Source organism: Thyridium curvatum (assembly GCF_004353045.1).
Source record: "Thyridium curvatum strain D216 chromosome Unknown NODE_10_length_634906_cov_78.760910, whole genome shotgun sequence".
Classification (NCBI taxonomy): domain Eukaryota; kingdom Fungi; phylum Ascomycota; class Sordariomycetes; order Thyridiales; family Thyridiaceae; genus Thyridium; species Thyridium curvatum.
This window is the reverse complement of record NW_022156765.1, coordinates 293,227-309,883: the sequence shown is the minus strand read 5'-3', so window position 1 is coordinate 309,883 and position 16,657 is coordinate 293,227. Positions and strand designations below refer to the sequence as shown.

The 16,657-nt window shown below is 52.8% G+C and overlaps 6 protein-coding genes across 6 annotated transcripts; 4 read left to right on the top strand and 2 right to left on the bottom strand.

Moving 5' to 3' along the window:
* Positions 1-499: 499 nt before the first annotated feature.
* E0L32_002525 (uncharacterized protein) lies at positions 500-2,698 on the top strand (the record flags this gene model as incomplete). The annotated part of the gene is made up of 1 exon (XM_031136724.1): positions 500-2,698. One exon carries the CDS (start codon positions 500-502, stop codon positions 2,696-2,698), a length of 2,199 nt encoding a protein of 732 aa, XP_031000379.1.
* Positions 2,699-3,910: 1,212 nt separating this feature from the next.
* E0L32_002524 (uncharacterized protein) lies at positions 3,911-4,257 on the top strand (the record flags this gene model as incomplete). Its single annotated transcript, XM_031136723.1, has 2 exons — positions 3,911-3,927; positions 3,981-4,257. The coding sequence occupies 2 exons, from the start codon at positions 3,911-3,913 to the stop codon at positions 4,255-4,257; spliced, it is 294 nt and encodes a 97-aa protein (XP_031000378.1).
* A 369-nt stretch (positions 4,258-4,626) lies between these two features.
* On the top strand, positions 4,627-6,873 carry E0L32_002523 (uncharacterized protein; the record flags this gene model as incomplete). The annotated part of the gene is made up of 1 exon (XM_031136722.1): positions 4,627-6,873. The coding sequence occupies one exon, from the start codon at positions 4,627-4,629 to the stop codon at positions 6,871-6,873; it is 2,247 nt and encodes a 748-aa protein (XP_031000377.1).
* Positions 6,874-9,425: 2,552 nt separating this feature from the next.
* E0L32_002522 (uncharacterized protein) lies at positions 9,426-11,846 on the top strand (the record flags this gene model as incomplete). The annotated part of the gene is made up of 1 exon (XM_031136721.1): positions 9,426-11,846. One exon carries the CDS (start codon positions 9,426-9,428, stop codon positions 11,844-11,846), a length of 2,421 nt encoding a protein of 806 aa, XP_031000376.1.
* A 223-nt stretch (positions 11,847-12,069) lies between these two features.
* Positions 12,070-14,074, bottom strand: E0L32_002521 (uncharacterized protein; the record flags this gene model as incomplete). The annotated part of the gene is made up of 4 exons (XM_031136720.1): positions 12,070-12,667; positions 12,717-13,546; positions 13,604-13,950; positions 14,014-14,074. 4 exons carry the CDS (start codon positions 14,072-14,074, stop codon positions 12,070-12,072), a joined length of 1,836 nt encoding a protein of 611 aa, XP_031000375.1.
* Positions 14,075-16,016: 1,942 nt separating this feature from the next.
* E0L32_002520 (uncharacterized protein) lies at positions 16,017-16,613 on the bottom strand (the record flags this gene model as incomplete). The annotated part of the gene is made up of 1 exon (XM_031136718.1): positions 16,017-16,613. The coding sequence occupies one exon, from the start codon at positions 16,611-16,613 to the stop codon at positions 16,017-16,019; it is 597 nt and encodes a 198-aa protein (XP_031000374.1).
* Between the last annotated feature and the right edge of the window lie 44 nt (positions 16,614-16,657).

The window sequence follows — 16,657 nt, the reverse complement described above, 5'->3', positions numbered from 1 at the left end:
CGTTGGCACGGGAATCACTGGTATATACTGATTGATCGCATTACAAAGAGAAGAACCGACATTTCGTTCTTTACAGCACAGTTGATGCACAAGAAGTTAAGAGGGTCCATCACCGAGCAGTGAATCCGATATGGCACGCAGTGAACAAGAGCGCACGTTCCCCAAGACTATGACAGGTCTGTGACTGTGACTTGCACTGGCAGCCAGGAGTGCTTACCAAGACCAGAACCAGGACCAATTGCTTTGTTGAGTTATCTTCGGCAGCTCTTGGAAACCTATAAAAGGCAGGCTCTCAGCTCATTTCCCGTTCACCTCAAGTCAAATCTAACAGACCATCTTCCCAAAGAAACAAATCTGATTCATCCTCAAGACACGTTTTTTAGTCTCGCACCTTATCCTTCCACACCGAGCAAACCTGGTACAACTGCCTTTACAATCACTTCAAGAATCTCGATTCCCTCCTCCACGCTCGTTCCAACGTCAAACCCAGCCCGGAACCATGGCTGTTCTTGATGACTTTCCTGATATCGCCATCCAGATCCCCCAAGACGAGCATTTCAACCTTGAGCGGAGATACAGAACCCACCGATCAACTGTTGCGGAGAAGTGGCGATCATTTACAAAGAACCAACGCGCCCATCTCTGCAGGCGGTTGTTTTCCAAGTACAACTTGCGGGAACCTGTCGACGCTAAGCTCGTCATCCATGCTTCCCAGCTCATGTCGGCTGACGCGGAGAACGTGCCAACCTTCTCAGCTCTTGCCCCGGAGCTGCATCCCCTGCGCATCTGCGCAGATGTTGATTACCTTCTCAACCTTCTCGAAGAGCGTGCCACTAAGTCTCTCTTTGAACTGTACAAGGCAACGGATTACTCGAAGGTTATGGAGGTGCTTGTGCTCCCAGAGGGGATCTCGACGGTGAACTGCCCTGGGATGATTTACACAACTTTCACAGAAGGAACTCCTTATGTGGTCCAGGAAGAGTGGAAGGGGGATGGCGATCAGCCCATATCAGACGAGCCCCTTGGTGACGGCCCCCCTAGCTGTGTTCCGGGCATTGTTGGGATGTTTGTTCTGGAGAGACAGGCGCATCTGGCTGAGGAACTTGGCCTGCTGATTGCCTTGATTCTGAAGGAGGACAACCCAGTATGGCCCAGCCTCGACACCGACATTGAACAGCTTGGCAGTCAAAGCAAAACCAAGTTTCATGATGTCGCTCGAGACCGCGACTCAGCAGTCGTTGGCATTGCTGAGCTGCCAGCCATCATCGATGCATTCGCGGTCATGCTCAAATGCGCATCCTCACAGGTCGTGGCGAATCCGGCAACACTGTTCGAGGCGATCAGAGCCTTCCGGCTCTCCAGCGCAGGACGCGTCCCCGACAAGCATGGCGAGAGCATGCTCTTGATCTCCGACAAGCACAACAGTGTCGCCCTTGTCGAGCTTTTCCAATCTGACATGACAAAGATCACAGTCTGGAACTATCTCACCTGTGTGCTTGAGAGGTACGCGTCGCACCTAGACGACCCGGCCTACTGCGAGATTCTCCTCCAAGAGATCTCCAACATTTGCGCACTCGTCTTTGAGTGCTACCAAGCCAACTTTCAGCGCATGTTCCAAACGCTTACTGGGGCCGGGCTCTTCAGACGCTTGACGACCAAGACCACCAAGTCTGGAGAGCCCTGCATTGTCACGGAGACGGAGCCAGACAAGCTACCGGAACCTCTTCAGTTCAAGCACCACCTGCTTCGCATGTGCTCTCCTGGGATCACCATCACGAAAGCACTGCAGTATCACGATAAGACATCAGACTGGAGTCTGAAGCCTGACAGTGATCTGGACTGGACCACATACGAGATGGACTCGTACTTCTCTATGATCAGCGCCGTCATCATGCTGGATGGAATCTCCGAGGCGATTCCTCAGCTTCCCAACCCCTCGACAAGAAAAGGACGGCATTTCTCCCGCCGCCTGGAGCAGCTGGACAAGGAGATGAACTTGCTGAAGACGGAGATCGATCTTGTTGACTTTCTGTCTCCCCTCGAATGCATCACCGAGCCTGGCGTGGCTGTCGCAGCGACAGACGCACTCGACTCGTTCATGCTGGAGAAGGCTGGCGCAAAGTTCAGCCATCTTTACCAGGACTTGATCGAGGAGTCCTTGGCAGACCTTGATCGCCGGTGTAGAGAGGCAAAGGCACAGCAAGAGAAGGAGCAGGACCAGTCTCTTTGGTTGTCAGCTTTCCAGGGAGGGGACGAAGAGGCCCGTCAGGAACTTGTGGAGCAGCGCAGACTTAAGGAGAAGACGCGTCCTGCTCATTCATCAATCTACGACTTGGCCAGAACACCCGAGGATGCTCCGCCTATTGCCGATGATGCGGCCTCGGCAGAGGTACCACACTTTACAGTGACGGCTTCGACAAAGGAGGTGTTTGCAACTCTGCTTGACAAGTCGTCTGCTGCCAAGGGAAGCATTACCTGGGCTGACTTCATAGCGTCCATGGCAGAGCTCCGATTCTCGATCATTCCCAAAATGGGCTCCGTCTATGCATTCCTGCCTCCTAAGGCCATGAATGCACAGCGGTCTTTGACCATTCATCGTCCCCACCAGTCGAAAATCGAGGGCACCCTGCTCTCATACTATGCAAGCCGGCTGAGGCATGTCTTTGGCTGGGACGAAAACACATTCGAGACTTCTTGAGTTCTGTTGATGGGAATCTGCTTTGTGGAGACGGTTATTTCGCCTTGTTTGGGATCTTATTCAGACTGTTGCTTGGGGTCAACAGGGAGGTAGCTTTTCTCATGTTTGCGAAAATATATGTTTTACTATGAAGCCACAATTGACCAAGCTGCGAACTTACATGGTGGCAGACAAATCAGGAATGTTGAAATTAATGCATTACTTCTTGCGCCCTCAATCCTACATGCTCTCCCACAGTGTGTGGGAGCCAATACCTTGGCATATAACAATGGGAATGCCCTCTAGTATCCGTTGCGCTGTATCACAGGTATGCCAGCGGGACTCCCAAGACTTGAAATAATTTTTAGGACGAAAATCCCCGTCGTCTAGGCTATCAGAAAAGTGAATTTGAATTATCGTGTTCTGTCGTGAATGTCAAGACTCAAAGAACAGGCGAATGACAATCTCGTTTAAACAGTCACAGTAGTGAGAAGATTCTCGGAGGTGTTGTCTCCTCATCGCCCTTCTTCTGTATTTCCCTCCTTTGGCAGACGCGTCAGGCCTGCCTTGCCTTTCTTTGACTGTCTCCTCTGACACCCATCATCTCCATCTTTCCAGCGCGACCTCAACGTGGCATCTGGCTTGTCAAGACTCAACAGCACACAAGACATCTACAAGCTGTGAAATAATAACCGGTAACTATCCCTTGAGTTGGGTTCTGCTCGGTCTGAGACTGAAGGCCTGTACTGACGTGAGTCTGACGTCTGTTCAGGTTCTTAGTGTTCAAATATCTCAACGACGTCGGACGTGGCTGCGTTTTCCATCCCAGACAGCCATCAGCCTTGCATGTCGACCTTCCCACAGAGGCTTGACCTGCTTGCCGCTCCCACCCACCACCGAAGATTGCCAGAATGTCAGAGTCAATCATCCAACTCGACATCTCAAGCATCATGGATGCCTCTGACGCCACAATTCCGCCGGTTGCGACAAGTTGCTCGAAGGATACTAATACACCAGAGTCCAATTGATCGAACCGGATCGAAGCCTGAACCGATTGTTCCGCCTGCACCGGGGGATTATCGAGTACATGTGGGCGGATCTGGACGTGGTGAACCGTCGCCTCTGCTTTGAGGCTGGGGCAACCTACACCAGGGAGAGGGACCGGCTACGTAGATCGCCTCGAGCTTCTCATGTGCGGATCAGACTTCACTGTCGAGCGATGCGAGATCCGCAATGCCTGTCACGACCAAGTATGTAGGGGTGGCCTCCGGAGCAAGGGCACGTGCTGCTGCGCCAGCGATAGCTACGCCAACATCGCCTACATTGACTCCGTCCGCGAGGAGCTGAGGGGCATGGCACTGTGGAAGATCATCGAGCTGCTCCTCGAGCAGCTCAGCATCACTCCGCATGCCCAGTACCAGGCCGTGCTGCTCGAGGAGCTGGCTAACGTTTGCGCCTTCGAGTACGCCCGCGCGCAGGCCGACTTCCGGCGATACATGATGGATGGATACTGCTGCAGGATGGTGCCCTACAGAGTCATGGACGGCTTTGTCAACTTAACAATCGTGCGTGATCAATAGAAACTCGCCAAGTATAGTTTCTTGAAAGTGGTTCTACTTCTAATTGACCGAACTGCTCTTGACAATAGTGTGTGAAAAATCATGCTGTTATGGCTTTGTTTGAAGCTGCCCAAAAAAAAAAAAAAAAAAAAAAAAAAAAAAAAAAAAAAAAACGGCCGGATCTCTTAAAACTCTCGAGTTTGATCAATGCCCTTTCATCAACTCCCTGAAATGTGTCTCCCCTCAAGCCGAGGTCCTATCAGTCTATGTATCTGTACACACACTCCACACTGCACCCTTTGTCGACCCAGTTCAGTTTCAACACAGTAGCAGCCTTTGTTCCCGAGCCTCTGTATCTGGATAAATAGACACGATTCCAAGATTTTCATCATGGTGATCCCCGCCAACCTCGATTCCTTCAGCCACAACGACCGACCCAATTCCAAAATGCCTCCCGAAACCGGCGAATCACTTGATCAACTCGGCCCTTTGTGCAAGGAGAGACACGCAAGGCTGATGAAATATTACGAAGAGAAGGGGCCCGCTCTCGGAGATCTTTGGGCTACTCTCGATAGAGAGACAAGAAGACACCTTATCGAGGCCCTGAAGTGGAGAGAACCCCTCCCAAGACATCAGCGTGACGTCTCCTCCGAATGGTACTTCGGAATCACACCAGAACTCAACATTCGAGGGCTGACTGAGCCAACCAAGAACCTCTTGTTCGACATTATCAAGGTGCGTGCGACAAGTTCCCTGGTGCACCAACTCCAAGACCGCTGTGGACCTACAACGGGGGGAGACGTCCTGTTCATTGAACAATGGATGGAGCGGATGGATTGTGATATGGAGGGGCTGCATGATGAAGGACCCCTCTCATACGACCAGGATCAATACCTCTCCTTCACGGAAGACTCTTATGGGGAGATATGCGACCAGGAGCCAAGCGCACAACTCGACAGTCAATCGACTAGGCGATGTTCCTTGCCTATGGGGGTTGGCATATATGCCATGTACCGCCAGCACGTGATACTGTCGTTCCTTTACACAATGCTTCGCGTCCTCATCGATAACGAGGAACTAATCCGGAAAGGAATTAAGCTTTGTGTCTTAGGACAACCCCAGCTCCGCGTAGAGGACACCAGTGACCCAGAGCTGGCCCTTCTCCAACAAGTTTCAATGCAAAGATATTACTGGGAAACCATCAGGACGAAGCACCTTACTGAACCGGAGTTCCTGCTTTCGGAGGCGCAAGGCTCCGCTGCAACCGATCCAGTGCTTGTTCCGGATAAGCATGGCATGAGCGTTTTCAGCCGATCCTCTGTGGTCGGGACTGCAATCTGGAACACGCTCTGTCGAACACTTGCGGCGGAACTGGTATGGACCTATACGGAAAGGATGCTCGTACTGATACTCCTATCAAGAGATGACGCAAAGGCCTTTCACGCGGTACTTTGCCAAGAGCTATCCAACGTCGTGGGGCTGCATCTCTCTACTGCCAGGGACTATTTCAGGAGGCAAGTTATGTTCCACATTGCTTCTGGCCACTTCACACGAGTCGAGAGCACAGTGAAGGGCGGGGTGGACCGCATCGTGATAAGGGGAGATCCCGAAGAGCTGATCAGAAAAGATGCTCAACTCCACTATATTCTTCGCCTCTGCCAGCCGGAAACACATCCAGACGATGTTTACGACATTTTGCATAAGCTTAATACTCTTCATGACCAGTACCCGGCCGAAAAAGAGAGGATGTGCTGGGAGGAGTATAGCGCCCTGAAAGGGCTCGGAGAGGCGATCGCTCTGTACCGAGAGGCTGTGCGGCATATTCCCGTGTCTCAGAGGAAAGGTCAGAGGCTACTAGGCAGGTGGAAGGTGCTCCAGAAAAAGCTGTGTGAAGTCCAAGCTGATCTCGACCTCAGTGAGGAGCGTTGCTGGCCCATTCAGGAGCTTCGAGCCAACGACAAAGCCAGGACTGTCGTCGAGAAAGTCAACGACTTCGTCAAAGACAGAACCGGAAAGGCTATGCGGCAGCTTTACAAGGACGTGTTCCTGGAAGCGATGCAAGACGTATTGCAGACCAAGAAGCAGCTTGATGAAAAGGCCAAACAAGCTGCCCAGGGAGGTTTGTCCGCTCCCCGCTTTCAGGAGCCGCACCCGGAGCCGCAGGAGCCATTGAAGAAAAAGAAGAACAAGAAGAAGAAAAAGAACAAGACACGGCCAACCCCAACCTGGATGGACGAAATCGGCGACCTTTTTGGCGATCTCGACTTGGGGAATGAGCACGACGCACCCGACGCCCACGGCGAGCCTGCCGGACCGAGCGACGCACCAGCCCGGCGCCTACAGGTTTCGTCCGCGGGAGCCCGGGTGTTCCAAACCCTGTTCGAGAAGTCCTCCCGGCCAAGAGGGTCTCTTTCCTGGACATCGTTCGAGTCAGCTATGGTCGATATGGGCTTTGGCGTCAAGCCCGCTGGCGGATCGGCATTCACCTTCACACCTCCGAGGAGCATGGGCCCTGCGAAATTGTTTACAATCCACCGGCCGCACAGCACCAGCTTCGAAGGATCCCGTGTCATCCATGTCGCTTCCCGGCTCAAGACGCAGTACGGGTGGGGACAGGACACGTTTGACGAGGTCTGAGGAGTTGTTCTTTCTTTGGAAATGTTGCCAGGAGTTGAGTGTAAAGATTGGACTAGTTGACAGACTCCGCGTACCCTGGCATGGTGGTGAAGGCGTAGCACTCGTTTTGAGGTTTGTCTTTCAGCATTAAATCATAGATATAGATGAGGATTTCCCATTATTGTAGCCACAGAAACACATACTGGCGAGGAACCAACCAATATCATCTCCGAACTTCGCATGAAGTCTTGGACCAGCCAAGGCGTCACCGTCTCGATTGTTTTGCAGTAGTCAAAGCTTGCGATCATCTTATTTTGACAAAAGGTCGAATCCTTTTGCCACAGCCACGACCGTTGCAATACAGGCAGCTAGGAGACATATTGATTCTAGCAAAGACTAGCCTTTGTTGTTTTGAGTTGCGAGCCTACAGGTTTATCAGACTGTTCACAGGACTCAATGAAATGTAGTCAATCACGGGACATGCATGCTGGGCATGGGTTATTCTCCTTCCACCCTAGTCTCAAATATTAGCTCATGAAAGGGTTCCCCTGCCGATATAATTGACAGGAATCCAGATGATCCCAATCAACAGCCGTTCCAACATTTCAAAAACTGTCAAAGATAACCTTGATCATATGATTATTCACACATTCTATATATAAGCATGCACATCAAAACAAGAACTTCAATGTGCGCGGTGGTTAGGTCGGATCTCTGCCTTAGGGTAGATCAAGTTGACTCGGCGGGCAAAGTGGGAATCTCAGGTAGCCTCTGTGTCAGAGCAAGGGAGTCAATTGCAGGGTGATCTGAGTTGATTCTAGCGTTTCCAGGTTTCTTTGCCTACTGTGGAGGTATTCAGAACGCTATTTGTAAGGTCACCGTCACGAGGCTCTGTCTCCTGTGCTTCGTTTGAGGCCGCCATGGCCGAGCTGGGATTTTCCGTCATGTGGAAGTTTGGATCCGTCTACAATTTCCTGCCTCACCTGGACATGCGAGTCCGCAGGCCTCTCACCCTGCACCGCCCTCACAGGTCTCTAATCTAGGGGCACATAATACTCGTCTACGCGCAAAGACTGAAGCGAGTGTACGGTGGAGCGACGCGACATTGCAGTCTGTATGATGGACCAGTGGGAGGCGTCATTGTTGTTTTCTATGCTTGTTACAGCGTGTTTTAGATGGGCCAGTGCTCTGTGTACTACTCTTTGGTGTTGTTCGTCGTTGTTTGGAACAAAGAATTAAAGCTCTTTGCGCTTTGTTCTTGTCGATAATGAGATAAAGAGCAACATGCAGACGTACCCTTGACCTTTGCTTGGCCCTCATGGTGGGCCATGAAAGGATTTTGTTGAACTTATGTTGTGCGTATTGCTGGATATCATCTTTGTTTGGGACATGGCAAGTGCCCTTTGTTTTGCTCATACATAATACTGCAGATCCATCTACCCAAGCCCAATCATCATTGAGCTCCCAGACAAGCCACCGGACTTTTGAGGGTTCCGTTGATATATATCACTGGCCTTGAACGGACGTGATGGATGATCATGATGGAGATCCAGATTCGGACTTGATGAATTGCACCTCACGATCGTAGAGGCGACAAACCCTTCAATCCCCTCCTTCTGAAGACTCTCCAGCATTTGTTCGAGCACAATCACGCATAGGGCCGGGACTGGAAATGTTTCAGACAAAGAACTTGTTCTTACCCCGCCCAGGGTTCTCAAGATCGCCAAAGATAACATGAGTGCCTTGCTCGAAAAACTGGTGTTACTACGGTGTGAGACAAAGTCGGCATGGGTATGTGCGGTCAGGAAGGCAAGTCCAAACTCCACCAGTCAGGATCCGCGACCCGACCCGCGACCTATTTCAAGTCTACCTACTGTAGGGTATGTCTCCTCGTCTTTTACAGTCTGGTCAATAGGAACAACGAGAAATTACATGGACCTTAAGGAGCAGGATGCTGGCCCGAATGTCGCTACAGTTCACCATCTAGACGATAGCTGCTCTTCCTGTAAACTATCAGGATCGGTGAAATGTGCAGCTATCAAACAGCATGTTGACACAGATACAAGGGTTGAAATTGTCCTCCATCAAGCATCAGGACTGGCTTGGAAAAACGGCGTCATGGCTCAGAATTCCAGGCTGGACTGGGTTTTGTTCCCCTTCTCTGTTGAGGGAACAAAGGTAGGACAGAGGAGTTGAACGTAGTGGGGCCACTGAGAATAGGCAGCTCTAGAAGTCACTAAATTGGGTCTATCTTCAATCCATAGCCTTGTCACCGCACAACATGCATAGAAGTTCATGGCCTTGGGGTGCTCCCTGTTCAGACCTATAGATGCTGTTTCTCGCAAAGAACATGGCTATAAAAGACGGAAAGCCATCCCTCCTTTCTGACTTCAGATCAGCGCACCAACATCATCTCATTTTCTCAACTCTGCATTTCTCAGTATACCTTCTTGGCAGGGTGAAAAGCCTTGGAAGTTGCCACTAGCAAAAGCTCCTCTGCCGCCTGCAAACTATTATCTTAGTTTGCCGGAATCTCTCTTGTTGTCAACTCCAGAGACTTCAGGATAGGTATTATGGTGTCACCAAAGAAGAAGCCGGTGGTGATAGAGGACGACTCGGGCTGGGGTCCTGTAAAAACCCTACAGAAGGACCTTGCCCGGAGGCTAAGACTACACTGGCCAGCCATCGAAAAATATTGGGGATCTTTAACACCACGGAAGCAGAAGGAATGTTTCGATTCATTGCTGCCGGGTCTTAAGACGGGTCTTAAGAATTGCCGTGGTCGAACCTTGGGCGGTGTGCTGAGATACTGCTCATTTGCCGCGGAAGTCTCAGCGCTCAAGGAAAGTCCCAGGCGTTTGCTGGACATTTTGCAACATCGCGCCTCCACGACACTCCTAGATCAGTATCTGGAGGGCCCCAACGGCAATCCGGGCGACCGGGAATTTGCAATTCAGTTCGTGTTGAAAGCGCCCCAGATGGGGATACATTTACAAGACTGTTTCCAGAAAGAATACAAGGGGGACACATACACGTTCTTCTTCGACGATGAGAACTTTGGGGAGACTCGGGAGCGGATGCAAGGGACAGACGACCTCGAGCCCGAACTTCAACCCCTCCTGGATCGTGGAGAATGTGTATCTGAGCCTTTCGGATATCTAGTGTTCGAACGGCAACGCAGCGTACTCCGATTTCTCTTAGCGATCGTCGAGGACATATTACTCGAGGCAGGGGAACAAAGCCGATGTACCACAGTCTCCAAGACTCCATATCCCTATCAGACTCGGCGAGAGTGCATGTCCGAAGTCCTTCACACGCACAGTCTGACGACCTTTGCCAATGTAGCCGTATATTCAAGGGGGTTCCTGGAACTACAAAACCAGCATCTCGACAACTTAAAACATGGCGGCTACTTGGAGCTCTTTGTTCGCAGGTACTTCAACAACCACCCGGGCCTCATCTGGGACGAGGATGGTTGTGTCATGCCCGTGCTTTCAGACCGCTTCCTCAGTAGGGCGCTTTTTCAGCTGTGGCACGAATCCCTACAGATAACTGCTATCTGGAGATACATCCATGAGGTTCTGGAATTGATCGTCTCACAGCCAGCCAGTCATGGGCGTCAAGAATGTTTCCTTTCCGATTTGTCCACGGCCCTGCAGCACAGCTACGTCTACCACCAGAGCCGCTTACGGAAGATGATTCAAATCAATGAAGCCGCTGGATACTTTACCCGGCGGCATGGCCAATACGATAAGCTGGGGAATCCTGTGATCGTTATGAAGCACAACCCTCAGGATGAACCCGAATGCCCACGTCGCCTTCGATGCCTAGTGGATCTGTGTCGATCTAAAACGACCGCTCCAAAGGCTCTAGAACTGCTGCGGGACTGGGACGAACACGATGATACACTGCCTGGCTTGGATGGTGGATTGTATGATGAAGAGTTTGAAGCGCTGTTTGATTTGATCGTTGCAGTCGTCTGCAGTCACTCCCTTCATCAACTCCTGCCACTTCCCAACCCGCACCTGAAGAGAGAAGACTCTTTCGCCGCTCGGTTCCGGAAACTGGAGGCGGAGATCAATGCGCTCGAGTGTGAAGTGGATCTTCATCTTCAGGATTTCGCGGCCCCTACTGGGAACTTGCGTGAGCCGGGCGTCGCAGAAGAGGCAAGGCAGGCTCTGGACGATTTCATGGTGGTGAAGGTTGGCAGTACTATCCAAACCGCATACGACGCTATCGTTGAGGAATGTCTCTCGGCCGTCCGGCAGGCCCAGGCCCAGGCAAACGAGAGAAGCAGAGACACAGAAACGTTGCCGGAGCCGGTGAAACTTGCCAACACTCAACCACCAGGGCAAGACCGTCTCCCAGCACCGGCGCAGCTACCTCAGCCGAAGCCACGGGCCAGTTCTGCTCAGCCTACTGACCCTCAAGCAGTATCCAAAGCCAACAAGTCACAGCACGGCACGGAGAATGTCTATCCACTGGTGGCGGAGCAGGCCATCGTCAAAAAGCCAGTGGTGGAGCCGATCATCGCCAAAGGGAAGAAGCACGATCCTCGGAGAACACCGGTTGAAAATGCCAGTAAAGATCTCAAGCCGAGCCCATCCCAGTCCGATAATTCCTCCAACAAGAAGACAGAGCCCCCGTCAGAAGAAGATGCTGATGGCAAGGCCGAGGCCCGGCTGAAAGTCTCTCGATCTGCAAAGCACGTCTTTGATACTCTATTTGCAAAGTCCCGCAGGGCGCAGGGAGCAATATCATGGAAGAACTTCGGGTCGGCAATGGTGGAAGCCGGATTTTCGGTAATCCCCGGCACCGGATCCGAGTTCAAATTTGTACCGGCGCCAGGTTCTGACTTGAAGGCGTCAATGGTTGTTCATAAACCCCACCAACCTGGCAACTCGAAGAAGATTGAAGGGAGCAAGGCCTCCGCAGTCCGCAGGCAGCTGCGGAGAGAATTGGGCTGGGATGAGGACACATTCGAGTCTAAGTGATAAATGATATATGGAACGGCCAGACCAGGGAGGCAAGATGCGAGAGGACCGGACGAGAAAGCTGGACTAACCCGTGGTCTACGATTACACACCGTCGAGCATGATCCACTGGTAGGCTGGGATACTAATATAATGATAATACCATTGGTTTCTTGGATAGAATTCAGGCATCGAATAGCAATGATTCACATCAACAAATGAGAAAAAGACCACCAAAGCCTTCTCACTTGAATGACCCCAAGCCTAGATACTCAGCAGCCAGTGATGCCCCCTTCTCGCCTATCAAGAGAGCCGTGCTGTTTGTGTTTCCGCCGACATTGCTCGGAACGATGCTCAGATCCATGACTTTGAGCCCCGTCACACCGTAGACATCCAGCGACCCGTCGACGACACCCATCTTCTCTCGCGGCGCCATCCTTGCCGTGCCGAGCGAGTGCCACAGTGTGGCAACCCTGTCCCGGATGAAGGACTCGATGGCCACGTCGTCCTCCGCAGTATACTCCACGTCCTTGACAGAGCCATGGATTGGGGCGTCAGCGAGGCCAGCCCGTGATCCCTCTGGAAACACTGGGTGGCACAGAGGCACCTCCCCGGCATACATGTTTGTCCGGCGCATGATCTCACGCGTCTTCTTGTAGCCCCAGATGTGCGACTTGAGGTCGATGTCTCCGGTGTCACCGAGAAAAGGCACTTGATGATCCAACGGGTCCTCGACGTTAGGTCCGGTGATGTGCACGTGTCCTCTGGAGTTGGGGTACATTAGGCTGAGAACGACGCCGGCATATTGTCCCACCGGATGGACAGTCACATCGCCGAAGAAGCTGCGTCACGTCAGTAACTGGGTCGCCTGCCTACAGCAACATCGCTTACCCGGAGACAAAGATGGCGAGAGCGAGCGGCCGATCGGGCTTATCCTTGAAGTCGCGGTCCCATGCTGCCTTGTAGTCTGCTCCGAGAGCAGTCACTTCCTCGTCAGTAGGCCGGATCTTGCCGGAAAAGTCGACAAGGTTCCATCCAAGCCTCTTATCGCCACTCTCCAGCGCACTTGCGACAGAGACTCGATTGCTGTAGATCTCATCGCAGGTCTGGCCCGGGGCCAAGTTGGTCTTGTAGTGCGTCAATACCGCGGCGTGGTCCTGCATGCCCTCCCCGACGCCTGGAACCTCCGCTACGACCTCGACGCCTGCACGCTGTAGCACTTCGCGGGAGCCGATGCCAGACCTTTCGAGAATCGTCGGGCTTCCGAAAGAGCCCGCTGAGAGGATGACCAGCCTGCGGGCTGTGACAGTCTTGGGAGCGCGATCGGTCTGGTCCGCCTGCCAGGTCGCGTCCGGCACCACCTCCACGCCACTCGCCTTCTTCCCCTCCCCAGACTCGGAGAACAGCACGCGTACCACACGGGTCTGGACGAGGACGTGCAAATTCGGATGCTTGCCGTCCTGGAGACGCGGATGGAGGTATACATGTGCCGCGTCCTGGCGTTTGCCAGACTGGTTGATCCACCGCTGCCACCGCCGCTGGAAGCCGTTATTGGAGCTGAGGTTCTGCAGGTCGACAATCTCGGGATATCCGGTTGCCGATGCCGCAGCGACAAAATCCTCCTCGACGGCACTGTTGACAAAGGTGCCCGACGAGACCTGAACAGGGCCGCTAGTGCCGTGGGTAGCCGGTGCGTCGGTAGGGCCGTGATATGTCTCGAGCTATGAGAGGCTGAAGTGTCAGTGATGTTCGATCCATGAGAGAGGAAGGTGCCTCACCTTGCGCAGAAACGGGAGCAACTCATCAGCAGTCCAGCCTGGCGTATTCCAGGCGTCGAAATCAGACCGCTGGGCTCTTGTGTACATGCAAGCATTGATGGAAGACCCGCCGCCGAGAAGCCCCCCAGTGCTTACCACGGGGATGCGGTCGCCGAGATGCACCGATTTGCTTGCCGGGTAGTAATGGTGAGTGTTCCGCTCAGGGTGAGTGATATGCGAGAGCCAGAGCAAGGGGTTAACGACATCGGTTCTATTGTAGTTGTCGGGTCCGGCTTCGATGACCAGGATGGCGAGCTTGGGGTCGGCCTCCGCCAACCTTCCAGCAACGACGCATCCCGCCGTGCCTCCTGGAGCGCAAAGATGGGTCAGTCACTCCTCTTATGCTAGAGAGTCCATGCACTGAGCCATACCTCCAGCAATGATAACATCAACTTCCTTCAGGTCGTTCGGGAGCGCGGTGAAGATCCCCATGATGCGATTTTGAATGAATGCAGTTGCCTTTTCTGAACGTGAATGGGTGCGTCGTGGTAGAAAAGGACATGACTCGCAGTGAGTTGGAAAGAGGGCAGGAGCCCTCGCCTTGTCGTCGGCTATGTGTATTCGTTTTGCTTGCGGCCCCTGGAGAGAGTAAGCCCCTGCCTCGAAAGTTGGAAGCTCTTGGCAACAGTCGTGTCACCCACCCGAGGGTTGAGCGAGGGTTGGGCGAATCGGAGCTCCGGTATGACCTGCAGAGCGGTGATCGTGCATGGCCATCCCTGCTCCAGACCAATCACAACACGAACCGCGTCCGACCCGAAACGAATCTAGATGGCACCTCAGCATCGTGCGGGGTCAAGTGACCAAGCGCTCTGGTGCCTCGGGGAACATCATCTGTGTGAATACGGGTCCAGAACTCTCTCTCATAGCGACTGAAGAGGGTAGAGAGGCCAGGTATACAAGATGGTCACGAGGGAGCCACTTCACAAGCCACAAGGACATGCACCTGCGTTTCAACGACTCAGGCGTTGAGCAACCGCTTTGACCACGGATACTGTCTTGCAAGACCAAAGATGTAAATTCAAGTCCAAAGCTGAGTTGTTCAAGCAAATATCATCGTGTTGATCCCTGTAGCATATAACGTGTGCTCATCGGCAGTTCCAGACAGATCGGTCGCACCTCCTCCGCCGCCACACCCGCCTAAGTCCTCCAAGGACGAGATCAGTACCCAGAACCCATGGCCCCAGAATTGTGCCCCCTGAACCTATCCCTGGCCACAGGTTTACGTTAGGAACGCGCGCGACGACAATCAGGGCATGGATATCCAAAGTATAACCCTCCACTGACCACCGCGCATTGCCTTGCGGGACACAAATACCACATGTTGTATGCCCCGATACATTTGCGTCTTTTCCAGAACGTGTGGCCGCAGTAGGTGTAGTAAGTGTAGATGAGTGTACACATATTTGCTTTGCTGGCCGTGTAAAACCTCCTGCTCTCGCGATGCTGCTTATTACGGTGGCTTAGATGCTGTCTTTTCGCTGGTCAGATTCAGCGCCGAGCTGCGAGTGAAGAACTATGGAAATATCAAAGAGAATTCTGCAGCCTGGCCCAAATTCAGTGACAGCTCAACGGCATGGCCGCCTTAAGTAGCCATTCAGAGTTCAGCAGCGGCAACATAGAGTCTGTGATTAACCGGCTTGGACTCGTATCGTCGTACGTGCCTGGACCACTGAATGCTTATAGCTGGTGAATCGCATGAGTAGGTCGACTCACCATTGGTGAATCAGTGGGTGGCGTTGTGAGCCGGCCGAGGCGATACACAATAGCCATGATGCGGTGACTAAAGCTCATCCATACTCGCACATCAGTGGCGTGCCTGGGCGGCTGTTTCATTGCAGTGGAGGGGTGTTGGTTGGAATGAACGCTAGAACACCACAGCAGACCGTTCCAGAACAAAGGGTTTCGTCATATCCAGTTCGGATTTGACAAGCAGGAGTACAGATGGATGGTATCTGAGGACAGAGAAAACAAACCACGAATTCTGTCACTGATAATGTCCTCTCTCCTCGGAAGGCCGGCAACAGCTTTATGCCTTTTGGTCGTAGAAAATCACGCGGGTACAACCGCCGATATGAATGGCGGCCGTGGAATATATTTGCCAGCAAGGTGAGCTTCCATTTCATTCTTAGCAGAGGAACGAGGCAGAAAAATGCACTGTGAGACCCCTCCCTGACTTGAAGTCGTTTGGAACCATTTCCAGTATATTTGTGTCTACATAACGAGTGTGATAATCCTAGATGAAGAAAAGAGAAACATAACGAAAGTCGTGGTGGTTGGACTTGCGATGCGCGTCTTCGCCGGGGTGGCTGAAGTGAACATGCCGAGGAGACGCCTGGGCCAGCCGGCGCAGAGACGGCCGCCACAGCACCGCAACTTATTTGCACGAGTGGCCGTTGTTGAGGCATTGGTTGGCGCAGGTGCCGTGCAGTCTCACTCCGCTCATCTTGCCCGAGTTGCCACTGCTGCCGCTGCAAGAACTGTACATCGTCTGAGCATTGGGGACCAGGTCGCCGTAGGTCAGGTAGTTGATTTTGGTGTTCCACTTCGTGCAGCACTTTCCATCAGCTCCGGTGTAGCACAGCGCCTTGGAGCCTTTCGGGGTAGTCTGCGAGCTGTAGGAACTCAGGTACGAAATGAGACTGAGGCAGAGCGTGTTCGGGCCCCCGTTCTTGTCGTCGCAGACTGGAGAGACGCCGGAGGCACACTTGGTCTTTCGTTCGGTGAGCGCCTGAGCCTGTCGCTTGCCCCAAGCCTCGAAGCTTCCGCCATTGGGAGTGGTGTCGGACTTGAGGAGGGTGTCTTCGTCCCGAGCGTCGACAGCCCGGCCCCAGACCTCGAAGCCTTCTCCCTCATTGGTCTTCTTGGAGCTGAGAAGAACGTCGGAGTCTCGAGCTTCAAGATCCTGTCCAAGGGGTGTGGCGAGCACGCCGGTGGCAGCGAGCAAGAGAAGGGTGACTTGACTCAGATGCATGTTGATATTTTTTCAGGATGTTGTGAAGGCTTCTTGTGGGAGCT